Here is a 20,767-nt window from a genome sequence, read left to right as displayed (position 1 = left end):
TGGTCCGGACTTTAAACTTTCTTTTGTAAGTCATGTACTGGGGACATCTTTACAAAAGAAACTTGAAGATGTTAGTTTTAGCAGTTTATAATGCCATTCAGAATTTTCTGTTCAGTTTATTCCATTAGAAGTTTCCTTTTCTCAGTGTACGAACAGGAGTTTTATGTGTATCTGTGCAGTGAGTGTAACAGAAACCCACATTAGTCTTAATACTAACGAATGGTGACAATCCCAGATTTATGATTTGTCCAGGGAGAAGGTTCAGTTTAAAGGGGATTATGTAGGATTGTTTCTTCCCCCTATATCTTGATTTATTCAGGGATATGGACTTATCATGCTCACGCTTTGCTTCGCTATCATATTTTTCAACTCAACAAGACGTGCTTGGGTTCTTTCCAAAATAACAACGGATCAGATTTTGGAGACGTTGCAGTTTCTGCAAGAAGTATCACCTTTTTACCTCCCAAGTGTTTTCGCTGAGATATAATCCAATAACCTCCGATTTGGATGAAGGCCGTAGAACAAAGGAGCAAAAAGAAAGAAACAATTTTATTCGACTTCCCTCCTCATTTGAGTGGACTGCAAAAAATGTGCTCAGAGAGTAATTTACCTTCCTCTGCTGCATGAGGTTGAGTCAGACACTTTACGGTTTCTCAGCTTCTTTGCCAAGAACAGCTGTTTTTAGAGCAGCTATTAAGACCGTGGTCACAAATTGCGAGTTTCGAATAGAAAATGACCAGATAGAAGAGCAGGAACAGAGCCAGACGTGTGGTGGGTTATCTCAAACGTCCGACACATGAGAAGCCTGTCTGTCTCTGTCGAGACTTTAATTATGTCCCGTCCCTCAGCTGGGGAGTCATCGTCTTTTCTTCTCACTGTTAATGTATTTACCATTACACACACACACACACACACACACACACACACATAAACACACTCCTTCTCCCTCTTTGGAGAAGTGTGCGATGAAAGACACTACAAAGCAGAGTAAGGTTTCTCTGTGCATCTGTGTGTGTATGTGCATGGCTGTGTCTATGGAAAAGCTGAGCCTATCATCTGGTAAAGGAATAATATGTGAGGACTTATCCTCTCCTCTCCCAGCATGCTCTCTCTCTCTCCCCATCTCTCTTTCTGCCTCTCAGCACTTTTTTAAAACCCCTTAACTATCAGAGTTTCTGTTTGTCTGATTCTTTGAATGCATCCAGCTCATCATCTCTTATTGTCACTCGAGCCTCAGTCATGATGCTTTTTATTTTCTCTCCAGTGTTTCAGGCAGCTACAGACCTCCGTCATTTGCAGTTTCCATCTGCAGCCATGTTTGTTTTAAACTTGTCATTTGACTCCTTACTGGAAATTCAGTAGCAGCTGTTCACACAGTGCTATTTTTTCTTTCTCCGCTGTTCCATTCCTAACAGATTAAAGAATGCAATGCAAGTATTCTTGTAAATGAGAATCTCTTACATCTTGTTTTATAAGTACATGAATGTGGAAACTAATCACAATTCCCTTATTCTATGCGCTTAAGGCTCCCATTCCTAAATCTGAAGATCGTGAGTTGTTCCAATGGAGCTGGTCAGTAGGTAATGGTAGGAGACTGGGTGTGGATGGAGGGCCTTCGTGGAGGCTGTGAAAGATGAAACATATGGACCTTGTCGAGGACGTGGATAAAAGTATCGTCTTTTTCCTGCACTCCACAGAAATCAGCAGGAATGCCTACACTCCATTATTTAACCACAAGGCCGCAGCTAATTGCTTCAGTGTGTGCGTGTGTGTGTGCGCTTGTGCGTGTGTGTGTGTGTGTGTGTGTGACATAAGAAACCAGCGGTTGGGAAAAATGAACAATCGACGTGTCCTTCTGAATTTCATATGGTACAAATGCTTCAGTCGACCAGAGTGGTGCGAGTCTATACCCCCCCCCCCCCCCACACCGAGCCCAGACGAGAAGATAATAACAATGTTGCCTTGACATCAGTGTGGACGTTTGGTGACCTATGGACCAGCAATAAAGAAATAAGGTTTTCTTTTAATTGTCAAAGCAAAAACAGGGAAAAGTAGGACACTTGTAAAATAAATTACTTTATGGACTGTTTGTCCTTTATTGAGTTAGTCTTATTACTTCCACTGAGAATAGTGACCCAAGCATTTCATTGCCAACGACTACTGTATGTAATTGTTGTGCACTTGATAAATGAAGTGTTGAATCTTGAATTAAAGAGCAGAAGTTTATTCTCTATACATAGGGTTATACTAGGGATAGGGCAATTGAGATGTGTTGTATTTCATACACATACAACTTATTCTAGTATTATATAAAGTAAGCATGAGGAAAAACATTGAGAAGAAGAGGAGACAAATCAAATTAAATTTTAAAAACAGCAGTCCCCTAATCAAACCCCATGTTAATTCACTAAATCCAAATTTGTATTTTGATCTGCAACAAAACGCACACACTCATAGATATGAGTCCGCTTAGTGTGCCTTATTCAAGATTAATGAATTTGTGAAAATGTCTAACAATGTGAAAGAAAGTAAATGTTATAGGTGCAAAAATACATCTAGAGCCACAATCCAGCATTCATACCAACATCAGACAAACTATGGCGAAATGGGCAAGTTTTTTTGAATCCCTCATTCCTACAAAACAATTTTTGCCACTTTTGTGTGGACAAATTAATGCATCACTTTAAAAAATGTGCAGGGAAAACTGTCTGAATGTTAACCATCATATGGTATCCCCATATTTAAATGATTATGGCATCTCAACCCTCCACGCTCCATGGCTGCCATTTTATGATGAGTTCAAATGTGGCAATTTGTAAAAAGCGTAAACACTTGGTTTCCAACATGGCCGAACAACTCTTTAAGTGAAGGAGAAGTTCCTAAAGTCCAGATACCAGAGGTTTAGCAAATCAATAACCTCTACTGGGCTGCTTAAGAAAATAGACTTAGTGGGTTGGAGGGAAATGGGTGTATTTTAGAGCTGGAAGGTACAGTTCCACTGCTTGGAAGCTTGAGGTTGACTATGTATCAGAGCCAGTGAAGATATTTGGCGAGTGGCTAGGAGTCAAGGAGGTAGAAAGAAGTGTGCGACCGAGGAGGTGCGGGAATACAAAATCAAGAAATCTGTAGGTTCCATTAGAGGTCATTGGATTGGGAGATAGAGCATCTTGGAGGTACAGTAAGTTGATTAATGTGGAAGCGGAGAATTGGGAGCGCAGGGCTACGGAAAGGAGAAGTTTTGACTGTTCTATCAATTACATTTCTGGAATGCGCCTGTGGAGGCGTGGCCGTCTGAGCTGGAGGAGGGTTTAACCCGGCTCAATGATAGAATAAACAGACCAAGAGTGGGAGGTTTGGGGTAAATGCAGGGGAAAGATTGTTGACATGGAGCCCAAGTAATGAGACTTTGAAGAGCAGAGGGGGAGAGGACTAACACGAAGATAAGAGAGGGTTGGAGAGCAAGAGGATGCAAGAAACGACAGGAGGGACAAGGGGGGGGAGGAATAACAAGAAAAGGGAGAGAGGAGAGGAGGATGGGGGTAGTCCAAGGAAAAGAAAAGCAAAGGAAGACAGGAGGAGGATGAGGGATGAGGAGGAGGAGGAGGAGGAGGAGGAGGAGGAGGAGGAGGAGGAGGAGAAGGAGGAGGAGGAGGAGGAGGAGGAGGAGGAGGCAGTGGGGAACAAGACCAAAAGGCTCTTCGGGTTCTCCCGGATCCTGAGGTTTTATGTCTGTTGTCCCTCATAGTTCCGATAGTCGTTACACAAGTGGAAAAGACTGCTGAATCGTTAGGCTGTATATATTGTGTGTGCCAAAACCAACATGCCACGGCCAGGCGACTCATCTGCTGTACACAGACAGAACACAGGCTTCCACACACACAAACACACACACACTGACTGTGGCTGATAACTGACTCACACTCTCACACACACACACACGTAGACAATGACTTTTCCATCCCATCATCCTGCGTTCAGAGGGTGAAACTTTACTGTCCTTTTTATGTTGCATTAAAGAGCCATTTCACACCAGGACTATAGAGGAAAACTGCCAGATGTAATAATGACATCAAGCTGCTTCAGTTTTGCTGCGTGTGGCAGGTCACACACACACACACACACAAGAGAAAATGTGATGTGCATTATTGTGAGGTTTTCAATTTAGCTTGTTTGTGCGGTGGACTTTATTTTGCAGTCTCTCACCCGGGTTGTTGTATTTAACATTCCTTGAACCATCAAATCAGAGTAATTGGCTTCCCCCGCTGCAGAGTTACAAGAGAAAAAACAGATCATATTTTTCCATATTTTTCTTTAGAAAATACAAACTCGGCCTTTGACTTTGTGCCAGACGTGCCATTCATGGCGGACGGATCATGTGACAGCAGTGGAGGTGCCCCTGGTGTACACCCCTGCTCCCCAGCTACTGAGAGGTCAGGCTGATGCACATCTGGCATTTCCTGTTTCCTCTTCTCCTCATGCCCCCGAGTGATAGCCACACTTACACATACACTTAGACATCTGGCCCCATACAGGGTTATTGTAAACAGCATCAGAATTAACTCGTGCACACACACACACGCAGACACACACACAGACACACACACATGCATTCATGCATGGTTCAACAGGTATTCCTGCTACTAATGTTTCCATCGGCCTGTAAAAACTTCCAGATGCCATCGACTCTGTAGACAGACAAAGACAGATGAAGTGGAGTGGTGGCAGCAGATGATGAGAAATCCAAATTAAATATGACGTAAAGATAGAAATGGAGAAAGAATGAGACATACAAATAGAGAGGCTGACAGAGAACAAGAGAGACAGACGGAGAGGCAGAAGGTGAAGGAGAAAAAAGAAGAAGGGAGAAGAAGGAGGGGGAGACAATCTTTGCATCTCAGAGCTGACAAACTCTTTCCACTCCTGTGGATGCTGTGCAGAGTGCACTAGTGTTCATGTGCGCGCGTGTATGTGTGTGTGTGTGTGTGTTCCGGCGTGCGGGCGTTTGTGTGTGTCTGAAGCCATAGGCAAGATGGGGGGACAGAATGGTGCCGTATGGTTTTCATAACTCTCTGAGGGTGTTCAATTCAGACACACACACACCACACCGCTCCCCCCCAACCCGTCAACCCCTCCAGCCCGCTCTAATACACACACACACACACTTTACCACCAGCCCCCTCTTCCAAAAACACACAATTCTTTTTCCTCTACGTAGCCCCCCCCCCCCTTCCACCCTCCCCCATCTTTCTCTCTTTCTGAGGTTCAGTCAGCAAACCAACTTTGCAGAGGCAAGAAAAGCCCCGGCAGGATCAGACACAGGAGAGGAATGGTCACTAAAACTCATCAGTTTCATTCAGGACTCTAATTAGAACCTTTTGGACGCAACTGGGGAGATTTGTCCATTCAACAATTTTGAACTCGGAACTCGACTGATACTTCACTGGACTTTATTTTGATCATATTGGGCTGTATTGGACTTTCAAGGCTGTGCCATCGTTCTGTGTTGGTTTGTATTTGTTTTGAAATCAATCTCACTGTGGCTGCAGAGCTGACGAATGGAGTCTGACTGATTCTGCACCGTAGGACTGTTTGCCAAAAGGTTTGAGTAATCAGGCATCAATTTTGGAATAATCTGTCTCGGATTACAATTAGACCAGATTATTTATTTAAACAAACAAACAGGGTAGAAAAATCAACATTGGCAAGTTGACATTAGTTTAAGTGAAGCGGTTGAATTTTTTTCCGATTTATTTGGATAGGCGGCCAGAAAAGATATTGACCTTTATTTGTTAGGTTATTTATTTTGAAAGTAAGGCTGCGGCACTCCTTTGAATGTTGGTCTAGTTAAAAACTCATGTCTCCGTGGAGGATGCAAAAGACCAGGAGCAGTAGCAGCTGCAGCAGCAGCTGCATGAGTCTCCTGTGTATTCTGCTGCTGACCATCTATCTGGCTCCTGGAAGCCACGGCCAGAGGCTGAGGGAGACGGAGGGGGATCAGCAAGCAGCCAGGGCTCAGCTGGCAGAGGAGGATGCAGTCTGCCACCAGGAGGGATGCTATGCTGTCTTCCTCCAGAAGAGGGCCTTCAGGGAGGCTGGGAGGAGCTGCCGGGAGCGAGGTGGGACCCTGGCGACCATGCATACCCGTGAGGCAGCGGGTGTGGTCCATGATCTGCTGTCGGCTTTGGAGTCGCAGGGGACAAGGTCAAGGCTTCGTCTCTGGATCGGGCTGCACAGACCTCCACGCCAGTGTTCAACCACTCGACCACTCAGAGGATTCGTCTGGGTCACAGGCAAAGTCCCACTTTTTTTACATTTGACCCCTCACTGTGATATTGACCCTCATCACCATATATCTGACATCTTATTGGGTTTTTAAAAGTGAGAACAGAGAGAGAATAATTCAGTTTCTCAAGTTTCTGAGGGTGATCTAATGGAAAATTTCAGTGTAACTGAAGCTGAATCTGGTCAGAAACTCACCACTTAGTTAATTACCATCTTGACGAAATTGTTTCTGACAGTGTTTCCAGTCAAAATGTCACCTCTCTAAACTCTTTGTCAGACTTTGGCAGAGGGGACGGCCTCCACAGCTCCATACTGGATGGTTATTACATTAACTACTTTTGTTTCACCGAGACAGAGCTGGCGCGACAGGGGAGGGTCTAACCCCCCCTTGACCTCACTTTTACCTCTCAACCTGATTTAGTCATCACACAAACTTCTCCCCCTAAAAACCAGATGGGTATTTTATCACTCAATGTGTCTTCAGTCAGAGAAGACACAAAATTTGGCTGAATTGGTTTACCCAAATTATACATTGTTTCACACTATGATATCAGTTAGCAACTAGTCATAGTCACATACGGTTTTTGTTTTATTCGATTTTATCTTTACCATTAAGAATAGAGAATAATGAGAAAAATTCAATTTGGCAAAGTAAAGTTTTTCTGGGGCCGCATGACCAGACTCAAACCCAAATATTAATATAGATTGCTTTACAATATGATAAAATCCACAATGCATCATGAAACTTTAGTGCTTTATATAGACGTTAGCACCACTTTAGGAAGGATTAGGTTCCCAAATATATATTACTGCCTGCTTGTTAGCACAATACAAAAAAACACACTCATTTTGGTGGCGGGATTCATATTCGAACTGCAATGAGCTACAAATACTCTGTTCTACACATGCCAACTTCCATTGTGATAATCTGGAGGATTTACACTTTAAATGCCTGACATAGATAACATATTACATCACATAAAAAAACATTAGAGATATTTTGAAAGTAAAATAAGAGGATCAAAAACAAGGCTTTTTTACTTTTACTAACCTGGTCTTTGTCTTTATTTTCCAACAGGAGACCAGGATGGCCAGTTCACCAACTGGCTCCGTGAAGACACCCCCGGGACGTGTGCCGCCCCTCGCTGTGTGGCCATGACTGTCCACACTGCAGAGGGTGGACGTGACAGCAGCGACAACTTCCAGTGGCTCGATGGCTCCTGCGCGCTGCCATTGGATGGATACGTTTGCCAGTACAACTACAGAGGAATGTGTCCCCCGCTGAAAGACGAGGGAAACGGTCCAGCTGTCTACACCACCCCGTTTCACCTTGTCAGCACCCTGCTGACTCATGTGCCTTATGGGTCAGTAGCTGCTCTGCCGTGTCCCGCAGACAGTTCGGACCCGGATGCTCCTGCTGAGCAAACCATACTGTGTATGGAGAGGGATGACAAGACAGTGGGCTGGTCCAGGGATGCCCCGCTCTGCTCTCTCAGTGAAGCTCCAAAGAACCTGGACTGGTGTAGCAGGGATCATGGATGTGACCATTTCTGCCAAAACACAGATAACGACTACTACTGCTACTGCTCTGAGGGCTTTACAATAGATGAGGACGGGTACACCTGCAAGCCCGACCCTCTCAGCCCAACCGATCCCCCTGAGTTGTCCTCCGACTCCGCCGGTCCCACCGACCAAACCCAAATGAACGAGGCCTGCTTGAAGATGGGGTGCGAGTACAACTGTGTGGAGACACAGCGGGGCATCCGCTGCACGTGCCCCCCGGGTTACCAAATGGCCCCAGACGGCCGCAAATGTTCTGATGTGGACGAATGCCGGCAGCAGCCATGCCCGCAACAATGTGTCAACATCCCAGGCACCTTCCACTGCACCTGCTACTCTGGCTACCAGCAGGACGATGAGGGTGAGTGCGTGGACATCGATGAGTGCCTCGATGAGGGCAGCTGTGAAGGCACTTGTGAGAACACTGTGGGTTCCTTCACATGCCTTTGTAACCCTGGGTATGAAATGGTCCGTGGAGGAGAGTGTGTAGATGTGGACGAGTGTGTGGGGGAGTCGCCCTGCCAGCAACAGTGTCTGAATTATATGGGAGGGTACCAGTGCTACTGTGACAACGGCTATGACATGCAGACAGATGGACTTACTTGCCTGCCTTCACCAGATGATGAAGAATATTCCACTCTGACCCCTGACCCGAGCGACTCGGCTCACATACCAGATGTGGACCCTGACCATGATGATACATGGTCCATTTCTTTCACCCCGGATCCAAACTTTGAAGCTGAAACTAACTTTGACGGTTTATGGTTTACGGAAGCCCCTGAAGGACTCTCTCCTGACCTGGCTCAAGGGGGAGACAATCACTTGAACCAATGGGATGCCCTGTCACCAAAGCAATATCTGACGGCCCCGTCCCCCACGCAAAAACACGATACAGGCAATGAAATCGATAATGAGGCTAAGACAGGAGGTAGAGAGGCTAATGGTGGGATGGGAACTGAGACTGAAAGCGGGGCCGCCACTGGGAATGGGGACAGATCTAAGATGGACAGTGCAGAGGATGTCCGCGGCACGGCGGAGGTGGGAGATGAATCCGCTGCAGGTAAACAGAAACATGACAAGAGCTGGCTGCTGGTTGCCCTGCTGGTGCCTCTGTGTGTGTTCCTTGTAGTGATGCTGGCCTTGGGGATTGTCTACTGCACCAGCTGTGCGGTGGACAAGAGCCTGAGCTTCTCAAACTGCTATCGCTGGGTACTCCCTACACCGCCTCCTGACAGGAGGAATGGCAAAACCCAAGCATGAACCCTAAAATAAGCAAACGAAGATCCACATGCACACACACACACACACACACACACAGATGTGCTGACTGTCCAGATGTCTGTTAACATTTCTCTTATGGTACAGGACTGGTCATCGAAGCTACCATTTGGATATACAGCTGACCAGCTTCGCTCTCATCAAGGAAAACTTAATTCTTCTGCTGCACACTCTTTGTAAATAATTCACTCTTTCATCATGTTTTTAAAATTCAATAAAATCATGAAACTGGAGAAACACTGTGTGGTTTGTAAGCCTATCTTACTTGTGAAAGAAAACCCTTTTGGAAAACAAGGGGAAAGTGTTTGGAAAGAATGTGTGGTTATGGCTTTATGGCTCCGTGCGTGCAAAGAAAAATAAGAATTTCCTAATTTTCCTTTTAGAAGGAACAAAAAATAGGGGAAAGGGAAGAGGGACAAATGCGATTCAGTTTCCTTCAATGTGAATACTCGCCTCTATGGTGGCTGATGTTCTAGGCTGTATTGATTCAATTTCATCTTGTCCTCTGTCAGGTGCATCCAGGAGTTCCAAGAACGGGCAGTTTGAAATAATGAATTCATACATGAAAAATAAAAATAAAAAGGCACTGAACCCTAGGGAAAGGATAACCCTAACCAATCGACTTCAAAGTACAAAAACTTATGCAACAAAGAAATGAAAGGACTTTAGTTTAGTTTAACATGAGCAGGATTACAGAGCATGCTGAAGTGGTGAAACAGAGCAGACACCTTTAAATAGGAGAAAGGGGAATGAGGAGGGAAATCTAACAAACCGGAATACAATTGAATTAAATGGCGACCACTTACTAAAGCGTAAAAAAAACAACCGCAAAAAAACACATCTAACGATACTCACAAGTTCTTAGTAACTAGTCAGAGGATAACAGGGGATAGTTAGGTTAAAAAAGAGGTGTTAATGATTCCATTTCAAATCAAAACTGAATTCCGGGCCATACAGGCACTTGGATGACACCACAGGTATGGAGGCTTTTTTTTTATGGTTAAAGAAGTGATCTCCATTTCCTTCAATTGTATTGGATTTTGCTGCAACTCTGTTTATCCCTGAAACTCCAAACGAGTCACCATAGAGGTGAGCAGATGATGAGTGAATGTACATTTTTGGGTGAACTATCCTTTTAAGCCTCAACCAGGAAGAAGCAGGAAGAGACGACTTTTTTCCCTACCCGAGGTGAGCGCTGACCCGCCCCTACCCTGCCTCTGATTAGCTCACCTTGAGTGCCTGCAGTCATCATAACCAATCACAGGTCTTCAAGCCGAAACCAGAGACCAACCAACGAAGGCAGTGAGTACTAGCCAATTAGTAACAAAGGTAAAGAGATGGTCTTCACTCACCTCCGGTACAGAAAAAAAGGATGTAGGAAGAAGTAGATCCAGCAGGTGGCGGTATTGGGCCTTGACGTCGGTTTGCGCCCGACAATAATAAGAAGAAGAGACTTGAGACCACAGGAAGATAAAAAGTGACCTTTTCCAGACGAGCGCGTTTGTGTCTCAGTTGCTAACGTGTCTCGTTTAGAGGTAAAAAATGTTAAAACTGCTCCAAAGATGGAAAAAGTGTTCGACGAGGATGGGATTCGAACCCACGCGTGCAGAGCACAATGGATTAGCAGTCCATCGCCTTAACCACTCGGCCACCTCGTCGCGTGTCCATATATGGGCACATCCGTGGTATTTATTCATGTCATTTATTCATGTATTAATGTGGTTGATATCGCATCAGGAGATGTTATGTGATCAGTAGCATCTACTTTAGAGCGCGTGTGTTTGACTTTGACCGTCGATACATTACTGCGACGATATTCGAGCAGTCCGGCGACGCTACTGGTTCAAACCGCTGTCAATCACACTATCCAAGCTGTGATTGGTTGAGGGGCGGCGTCGTCTTTTGAATAGATGCAGGAAGTGTGCAGCGTGAGACTGCAATTTGACTTTAGCTCTTCCAGGAAAATCACGGTAACAAGCTGTTGAGTTTATTTACACATTTACACCTCTTTAAACGCGCTGAATAACAGCCGGTCGTGTACAGGAAGGGGTTCATTTGTATTCTGTATCCGATGTTGTTCTCATAGAAGTCGTGGTTGATGCGTTTAAACGCTACAAAACACAGGAGCCGGCTTAGCATGCACGCTAGCAGCTAACAGTAACACTGAGCTGAGCAGCAGCCTGGAGTCCGAACACTGTGTATATAAATGTGAGGTTTTATTGTTGTCCCGCGGTTTGTAGACTCTTGGTTCTGAACACGGTGCTCTTGGTCTGCAGCGCGTTTTTTCAAACTTTTTCTAATTTTGGTGGTTTTAATGAAAAGTGTAAAAGAAACCTGGCCTCGGTGATTTACTACTCTCGAGGTTCAGTTACGTTTATGTATATTGGACACGTCTGTTGGCAGGTGTTTCGCTTTGTGTCCGAGTCCCTACAGTTTCACGTGTTAACTTACCTCTTCATGCTGTAACGGTATCCTGACAGTGTCAACACTCCAGTTCATCCTCTGTCTCCTCAGAGCTGTCAACTACAATGAGAAAACCCCATCTATAACAAAACAACATCAGAATCCATCAATCTATCAGTGATTAAAATACCATTGTTAATAAGATTAGTTAGTGGACAGTAACTTATTTGTCATCTAATGTAAATTGATGATATGAATTAGTACTTATTCTTGTATCTAACCAAGATTCAATGTGTATGTATGGGGGTATGTAAAATAACATCCCACTCTATAAAACAGTACAGTTCAACAGCAACTAAAACAAGCCAACACCTATTAAAATTGTTTCCAGGAGACAGGACTACTTCATTTTTCATGAAGGGAGGGACTTTTGTAAGACTGCATTACTAAAGCTACCTTTACTTATTAAACTGGCAACTGCTGAGTACACTAAAGAGCTATTTATATAATGATAGATAAAGGGAATGCGTGTTTGTACAATAATCAGGCTGCTGAATCTGCTGCAGATAGGCGGAGCTCATGGTGTCAAACAAACGACAGACAGTTTTTTTTCTTTTTCTCATATTCTACTAAACCCATACATCTCCTTCCTCAATCTTAATTCAGTTCCTTTTCATCATCGGTGAACCTCTGTCTGAAGATGGTGGACTCTCAGTACTACCTCCCGAATGACATCGGCATCTCGGCACTTGACTGTGGGGAGGCCTTCCGCTTGCTTTCACCCAAGGAGAAGATGTACTCCCACTACCTGTCGCGTTCTGCCTGGTATGTTTCTAATCTATATGTTGCAAGTCGAAGTTACGAGTATCGAAATATAGAATCAATAGGTTTAAATGGAATCAGCACTGCGAAAAGCCATATCTCACCTGATCAAAACAAATTACGCTTGTCTTAGGTATGGTGGTCTTGCAGTGTTGCTGCAGACGTCCCCTGAATCGGCGGACATCTTTGTCCTGCTGCAGAAAATCTTCAGGAAGCAGACGCCTTCACAGCTGGCACAGGTCGCCACAGCAGCTGGACTCAGCTCTGAGGAGTACCAGGTACACCGTCTAGTAAACTGTGGTTGTTTCTCCTCCTGTCTTTGCTCACTCTTTCATCCACAACCAAATACAGACTCATGGAAAGTTTTTGCCACATACTTAAAATACTTTTTTCTTGTTTTTCACATGTAGGCCTTCTTGGTGTATGCAGCAGGTCTCTATGCCAACATGGGAAACTACAAGTCTTTTGGTGACACAAAGTTCATCCCAAATCTACCTAAGGTAAGAAGACCTGCTGTGTCATGTGTAAAGCCCACTCTTGCTTTGTGAACACTTCTATAGGTGGTGGACACAGAACGCACCCGTACAGTCTTCTCATACTACAAGAACACCATTAAACACCTCAAACTTGTCAATATAAGCTTCAGTGTACGATCCATAGTGCTTCTTTACTGCTGCTGCAAATTATTGTGAAGCCCTCTTCATCTGTGGTATGTTCTTCCAGGACAAGCTGAAGGCTCTGTTGAAGGCCAGCCAGGCGTTTCAGGAGCAGCCCACTGAGATGGAGGCGTTGTGGAACAGGTGCTCTTGTCTTCTCTACTCTCTGGAAGACAAACAGAAACAGCTGGGGCTGGGCGACAAGGTGGGTTGTATCATTCTTGCCTGTTTAACAAAATTCCCAAGTTTTCGAGACCATACATATTTGATTAGTTCCATTCTGCTCACTGCTGTAGGGCTGGCATTAGGGGTGTTTTGTCTCTGAAGCAGGTATTTCCTGTTTAATTTATTAAATATTACCCGTTTCAGACTTTGAATGTTTTCAAGTCAGAACTGTCGACGGGCTGGTATTTTCAGATTGGCTGCCAACCACACCATTGCCACACCTCAGATTTCCAGTGAACGGAAAAAGTGACCTGCCTCTCTGTCCCCATGAGAAATTAGATCATTTACGCTTTTTTATTCTCTTTAGGGAATCACCACTTACTTCTCAGGAAACTGCGGCTTGGAGGATGCTGAGCTGACTCAGAGGTTCCTTGACTCAAAGGTAAACTGAATTCACCCCCACATCAAATACTCTTACTGCCGCGATTCCTGTCCATTTTTCCTGTAACATGTCACCTTTCATGCTGTTGATTTTGAGTGAAGCCTGACTTATAAAATTCCTTCTATCTCTCTTGCATTTTGATGGCTCGTCCTATCTTTCTGTTTTCCTGCTCTTTTGTGAATAATTCAGTCTAATTTGACTTGTGCTGTGTTTTCTCCAGAAACTTTCGGCATACAACACACGTCTTTTCAAGAGGGACAATGGGGGGAAAGCCTGCTATGAGGTGCGCTTGGCCTCAGCTGTGCAGAAAGGTAAGAATTGCGAGTTTCACATGAGAATCTAAATATTTTTAACTATTAGGTACTATCACTAACCATGTTTATGTGTATATGTGAACTTGTATCACATAAGGTTTGTCCTCATGTTGTATCAAAGACATTCTACCCTTTGATCTCAAATACAGAACTATTACTGACAATTGAATTTGGAGAAAGATGATGATGCTTTACAGTCAGAATCTTCTCTGCTGCTTCAGATTGTGCTGTGGACGGTGAAGGCGAGTCGTGCTGCGGCAGCTTCAGCTTTGAAGACAAAGAGTTCACTGTGAAGAGAGGAGACTACGCTCCTCTCATGGAGAAAGTCAGCTATTACCTCCAACAAGCACAGGTGAGAGATCAGGAAACAAATGGGGTGTGTAGTTCATGTTTAGTCTGTGCTCCCAAAAATTCACCAGAATATGAAGGTGATTTAACAACAGAATTGTATCCAAGTTTCCTAGAAACAGTTTCCTCTGCCACCTTTCCACTATAAAATAATTTTTTCTGTTTCCAAATATTCCGACACAGGGCTACGCTGCCAATGAGAACCAGAGAAAGATGCTGGAAGAGTACGAACGCAGCTTCACCCTTGGCTCAGTTGAAGCCCACAAAGAAGGCTCCCGCTATTGGATCAAAGACAAAGGACCAATTGTTGAGAGGTAAGTCCACTGAGCCAAAGTAACATCTACTGAACATGTGAAGTGAAAGTGGCTCCATTATTAAGTGCCTGCTTAATTACAAAAAGGATTTTGGAAATTAAACCACAGAACTCATAATTTGAAAGAACCGTTGATATCTTACATGTGATATATTTATGAAATATGGAGTTAATGCAGAAAACAAGCCTGTTGTGTATAACTGAAACCAAAGTGTGCTGCTGGAAGATCTGTGGACTTTGCTATTTAATTATATGATGCAAGAGTTTTCTAAACATGCATGTTTGGACTGGGCTGTTTGTCTCTCCTGTGGTTATCATGGTTGCAGTTTTCTTTCTTTTTTAAACCGTAAAAGTGACTGAAGCCCGGCTGCACAAAGAGCTGTTCGCCTGTTTATTCAAAGTTCAATAAAGCTCGACTCAGCGCACAGAACCTGAACTGGAGAATCAGTTGTCATTGCTGTTGTCGTGATCAACAACTGCAATTGTGTGGATGAGTCCCAGCAGCTGCTGCTACGGAGTACTGGTTGCCTGTTTATTCAAAAAATATCACTGTCCAAGCATATTAAACAAATCACCAGGTGCATGTGAAAGCAGTGATGCAACAAACATCAAACCAGTCAACTAGAAAAAAGCCAAATATAGACATTCAAACATACAAACATAAGACAGTGAGGAATTATGGCCTTATCTAACTTTCACTTCCTTGTAGACCAAACCTTAATTTTTTATATTTCTTGGTTGTTGACCTTTGAATCTGCTGTTAAATCAAACTCTATTGTGTAAATCACCTGATCCTTTCTCCCTCAGCCCTTTATTCTGTATGACACCACCTTCTCTTCTCTTCTCTCTCAGTTACATAGGTTTCATAGAGAGCTACAGAGACCCGTTTGGCTCCAGAGGAGAGTTTGAAGGTAACTCTACACTGACTGATGATAGTGAGACTCTGGACCTCTCCAGGTTTTATGGCTGTGATACAAAGTTAAAGACAATAGGGGAAATATTAACCTTGTCACTTAGCAACTCAAACAATTACTTAACCACATATACAAAAATAGCCGCTTATATAAATTCATATTAAATCGTCATCACAATTTAGTGTTCAAAAAGAAAAGGAGTCTGAATGCTTAGTTTTGTGATTTTAGTTTCTGATTCGTTGTTAGGGTTGTGGGTTATTTATTCTTCTTAATTCCGGTGTTGTGGTTTCACCTCCAGGTTTTGTTGCTGTGGTGAACAAGGCGATGAGCGAGCGCTTTTCGAAGCTGGTGAGCTCCGCGGAGGTCTTGCTCCCTGAGCTGCCTTGGCCCCGGGAGTTTGAGAAGGACACTTTCCTGAAACCCGACTTCACCTCCCTGGATGTTCTCACCTTCGCTGGCAGTGGAATACCAGCTGGCATCAACATCCCCAACTGTACGTGCACTGAGAAGTCAGGCGCTGTTGAAGAGCTTCACATTTACCCTTTTCAAATGGTTTGAAGTTGCAGTACTACACTTACATAGTGTTTGTGTGTGTTTTTGTACAGACGACGACATCAGACAGTCAGAGGGCTTTAAAAACGTGTCGCTCGGCAACGTGCTGGCTGTGGCCTACGCTACACAGAAAGAAAAACTCACCTTCCTGCAAGAGGAGGACAAGGTAACACACTAAGCCTTTTTCTTACACATCTGCTCTTGTCTGTCACTGGCTCCAATCCTTTGTGTTTGTGTGTTGCTGCTCTAGGATCTGTTTATCAAGTGGAAGGGCCCATCGTTCGAGGTGCAGGTTGGACTTCATGAGCTCTTGGGCCATGGAAGCGGCAAACTGTTTGTCAAGGTTAGTCAGACATATGGTTTTATATCCTGTAAATGGAATTGTGATAGATAACAAGGGAATATTGTGATTCTAATTTATTGTGTAAGTTTTCTCTGTGGCTCTACGTTGTGTAGTTGATTCTGTCTTCTGATGGAAAACAGTTCACTGACTGTGGTCGCGTGTCCATTAAAGTGAAGTGATGTCAGCACCACAGAATTAGGCTGCACAATTTGTGGTCACATGAATGTTAAATATCACATACACAAGCAATTAGCTGAAAACAACAACCACAATGTTAAGTTTGAAAATGTCTGTTCCCCTTTACTTTCCATGCTATGTTAAGGAAAGAAATTTAAACAGTATATAGCCAGCAACATTTAAATGCAGTCCATATACCACTCACTGGAATTTGGACGATTAGAGTTGTATAATCCAAATTGGGATTGGTGTGTTTCTATTTTCAAGGATGACGAAGGCAAGTTCAACTTCGACAAAAACAAGGTGATCAACCCAGAAACTGGAGAACTGGTGAGTTTTTCTTTTGCGTGTGTACATTTACCTGCTCACTGCACAGACAACAGTGTTTCACTCTGCATCCAGCTGGTGAACAAGTGACTGATAAGTGAGAGTCTGTCTTTCAGGTGTCCAGTTGGTATCGGGGCAGCGAGTCGTGGGACAGTAAATTCTCCACCATCGCCTCCTCTTACGAAGAATGCCGTGCCGAGTGTGTCGGACTCTACCTGTGTCTCATCAAGAAAGTACTCAGGTATGTATTGAATGTTTATAAATCCTCCTCAACCTGTATCTCTGTACATTTCAAATTTAGAAGGAACAGAGAGAAGTGTGAACAGTGGATGCTGACAGGGGCGGCAGAGGAAGAACACCTCCTTCATCTCTCAGGAACAGAATGAGGACGAAAAGGAGTTTTTAATCATCATTAATTTTTTTTTTTATCCCAGGCATCGTCAACCTGTTTACGTTTGAGCCTCTGCCAGCAGACAGAGTTGTTGATTCTGAAGCTGTTTTGCTCAGTGACATTCAGTTAATCACATCTGGGAAATGAGTGCTGCATTGAACATGTGGCTTTTTAGATGTGCCTGTTATTTATGATGTGAGCCTTTGGCCGCATTACCTCAAAATTAATGAAGTATGTCGCCGTGATTCGCTATTGGCTGTGATTTATGTTTATTTATAGGCGAGCCAATAGAAAAATGTAAATGTAGATTAGAAAATGTTTGTTACACATCAAAGACATACAAAAAATGTGTGTTTGTGTGTGTTCCAGTATCTTTGGCCACGAAGGGGAGGACGCCGAGGACATTGTGTATATCAACTGGCTCAGCATGGTCAGAGCTGGACTGTTGGGCTTGGAGTTCTACACAACTGAGAGCAAGAACTGGAGACAGGTTATCTCAATTTTCTTACTCGGCCTGTATTACACTAATGGACCCACTCCAAACTATTTGTTAATCAAAATTACATATTGAAATATTTTTTCTATAAAGAATTCCGCTTAAATAGCTTAGATATACTTCTTCCTTCTCCTTTTTGGAACTGTGATCAGCAAATTAGTGATCACCTGCACTTAAGGAAACTTTTACAGCTACTGAGCTCCACCCACAAGTTGACAGGATTGGTTTCTTAGGTGTGTGACATCACAAAGCCTGGTTGTCGAATCCAATTTTTCAGACTGGCATTTGTGTACTCAGTCATGGCACTGACTGCTTATTTTGCTCATATATAGATCTGTCTGTCTTTTATCATATAAAAGCCAAACATGTTTAAAAAAGGGATTTTCTTTAGTTTTAATTTGAGAATAAAAAGTTCTTGGATGAGGGTGAGAAATAAGACACATTTATAAAGGGACTTTCTGACAGAAAAGTGCACAATTTACTAAGAACCTCAAGTGATCACATGATTGATGCAGAACAGTTTGGTACTTTGACTCTACATCTGCTATGTTGTAAATTCATTAGTTTATTCAGTGGTGGTTGTTTGAAAAGGTTTAGTGTGAAATCTTTAAATCTCATGGTAAAGGAACAATAAAATATTTATAATATGGTATCAGTCAAAGAGTTTATACTTGGATAATTGGCCCATAGAAACAGGCCTCGGCTCACGACCTACAAAATGACTCATTCAGTTATGTGGAATATCAGAGACGCATAGTGTCGGGCGATCAGTGTTTACAACAGACGTCCATGCAGGGACCGTCTGTTTATCACAGCCCGACTGGCTCAGTCTCATGTGTCTGTGTTGCTTTATAATTCAGCTTATAGTATGTCTGCCTCAGTATAAACATGAGTGTCAGACTGTGTACACATTGTATGTCACACGTGTGCGTTTTGTGCGTCTGTCTCAGGCTCACATGCAGGCCCGTTTCGTGATCCTGTGTGTCCTGCTGGAGGCCGGGGAGGGCCTGGTGGGCCTGGAGGAAGTGACCGGGGCGGACGGCAAGCCCGACGCTCGAATCACACTGGACCGAAGCAAGATCCACACTGTGGGCAAGAACGCCATCCACAGGTTCCTCTGTAAACTGCAGGTAAATCTTTACTTCAATTGTTCAGACAGTTCCAGAAGAACTTTGTTGGCTTTTTTTTAAGAAATAAAGTAATTTTGTTGAAATAAACAGAAACTTATTGCACTAATACACCACTGAGAATTCCCTTATATCAAAGTTAGGGCAGAAACTACAATGTCTTTATTTAACCCACATAGAATTGGTCTGTTTTTGATATTTGACTGATCATATTAGTGATTTAAACTTTTTCTCAGGCTTTAATAATAATAGACTGAACATATTAGAATTCTAAGCTCAGGCTTTGGGAGACAGTGGTGGATTTTTTTTTTTCTTCTGTTGTTTTAATAAACTAAACATAATTTTGGTTTAATCAAGACACTCAGCAAATTAATCAATAAATCCGTTAACAAAAACAAAGTCAAAAAAACTTTTCAGGCTGCTAGATTTTGTGTGATTTCTAATAAATGCAATGAAGCACATTAATGAAACTGGGTTCTGTGAGTCACTCCATTATTACCCACTAACCTGCTAATGTTACTAATCCAACATCAATTTAAATTGTTAATAGGTGAGATTTGTAGATCTAATGGACTTGTTACCATAGATTGTAATTGAACTGGTCAAACACTGGCAAGCTAAGCAACCTCGGACTGACGTTATGAATTAAGCGTTGTGAATGTTAACGTTAAATATCTCTCGATTGTATCAAACTGTTGTTTTCGACCAACCTCTTTTGTTTACATGATTTCACCTGTTTGCAGGTCTTAAAGTCGACAGCTGATGTGGAAGGAGGCCGGGCTCTGTACGCCTTCTACTCCACTGTCAGCGACACCGGCGCCCACAACTTCTTGCGTCTTCGGGAGACAGTGCTGCTGAGGAAGGAAGCTCGAAAGATGTTTGTCCAGGCCAACACCAAAGTCAACGGTGTGTACTTTTGACCTGTTGTTTTGGGGATTATCTCACATTGGTTAATAGATGGATCGTTATTCAGTGTTTGTCTGGCTGTGTGGTTTCCAGGGGACAGTGTTGAGCTGGTGGAATATGAAGGCAGCGCAGAAGGATTGATCTGCTCCTTCACTGAGCGCTTCCAGGACGATGCAGAGAAGCTGGAGGCCGACCTTCTGGAGATGAGCAAAAAAGACGCCCCCTGCTGGTGTTGATGGACGCCCCATCCATAGGCTTAAAAAATTCCAGCTAAATTCAACATTTTTTTTTTAGCCAAATGTGATGAGACAGGTGATACTTATTGAATGTTAAAAAGGACACTTTTTAACTTTAAGAAGACACTTCTATAGAGACTTAATTACCACAAACAACGCCATAACACACGCTGCCTGACGGTTCAAATCTGGGTGTAACTTTCTATTTAAATCACCGTTGGTCACAAATTGGCTTCACAAATCTTCCCAAAATAATCAGGAGAAATATTTGTCTCTACTTTTGGCTAAAAAGGATCTTTGCAACTTGTCCTCCCAATCAAATGTTTGTCAAGCTTCGGTGTTCATCATTATCTGAAAGCTTAAGATGATATTATGGTAACACAAAAACACCTAATCCTATTTTTTGCCAGGTTTGGTATAAGAATTAAAAGATTAATTGACTGTTCAAAATATTGTTGTATTTGGAAGGCCTAAAAAAGTGTACTGAAGAAATGTAGTGTTGATCTACACAATAAAAATTGTTTGATAAGATCTTAGTGGATTTATTTTCTACCAGAGCCACAAAATGCATGAAATTCAAATTATTTATGCTATGATTAGATGTAATGTAATAATGACAATTGAATGAAGCATGAACAATTTCTTTCAAAAGGAATCTGAATTTTGTGTCAGAAACAAACCACTTGCGCTGCAGCAAGAAACTCTCAAAGTCATT

The 20,767-nt window shown here is 43.1% G+C and overlaps 2 protein-coding genes and 1 non-coding gene across 3 annotated transcripts; 2 read left to right on the top strand and 1 right to left on the bottom strand.

The window, feature by feature from the left end:
* Window positions 1–5,281: 5,281 nt before the first annotated feature.
* cd248b (CD248 molecule, endosialin b) lies at window positions 5,282–9,357 on the top strand. The gene is made up of 2 exons (XM_062406347.1): window positions 5,282–6,290; window positions 7,361–9,357. Exons 1-2 carry the CDS (start codon window positions 5,855–5,857, stop codon window positions 9,100–9,102), a joined length of 2,178 nt encoding a protein of 725 aa, XP_062262331.1. The 5' UTR covers window positions 5,282–5,854; the 3' UTR covers window positions 9,103–9,357.
* Window positions 9,358–10,696: 1,339 nt separating this feature from the next.
* trnas-gcu (transfer RNA serine (anticodon GCU)) lies at window positions 10,697–10,778 on the bottom strand. The gene has a single exon. It is a non-coding gene; the product is annotated as a tRNA-Ser (tRNA).
* A 236-nt stretch (window positions 10,779–11,014) lies between these two features.
* Window positions 11,015–20,096, top strand: dpp3 (dipeptidyl-peptidase 3). Its single transcript, XM_062406339.1, has 19 exons — window positions 11,015–11,090; window positions 12,190–12,348; window positions 12,479–12,623; window positions 12,756–12,845; window positions 13,069–13,206; window positions 13,534–13,608; window positions 13,829–13,919; window positions 14,144–14,274; window positions 14,454–14,584; window positions 15,436–15,494; window positions 15,796–15,990; window positions 16,103–16,215; window positions 16,300–16,392; window positions 16,837–16,899; window positions 17,013–17,137; window positions 17,657–17,777; window positions 18,734–18,913; window positions 19,654–19,816; window positions 19,910–20,096. The coding sequence occupies exons 2-19, from the start codon at window positions 12,224–12,226 to the stop codon at window positions 20,050–20,052; spliced, it is 2,181 nt and encodes a 726-aa protein (XP_062262323.1). The 5' UTR covers window positions 11,015–11,090; window positions 12,190–12,223; the 3' UTR covers window positions 20,053–20,096.
* The last annotated feature ends 671 nt before the right edge of the window (window positions 20,097–20,767 follow it).

This window comes from Platichthys flesus, chromosome 15, assembly GCF_949316205.1.
Source record: "Platichthys flesus chromosome 15, fPlaFle2.1, whole genome shotgun sequence".
Taxonomy (NCBI): domain Eukaryota; kingdom Metazoa; phylum Chordata; class Actinopteri; order Pleuronectiformes; family Pleuronectidae; genus Platichthys; species Platichthys flesus.
The sequence above is the reverse complement of the archived record's forward strand: the minus strand, read 5'-3'. Positions and strand labels throughout refer to the sequence as shown.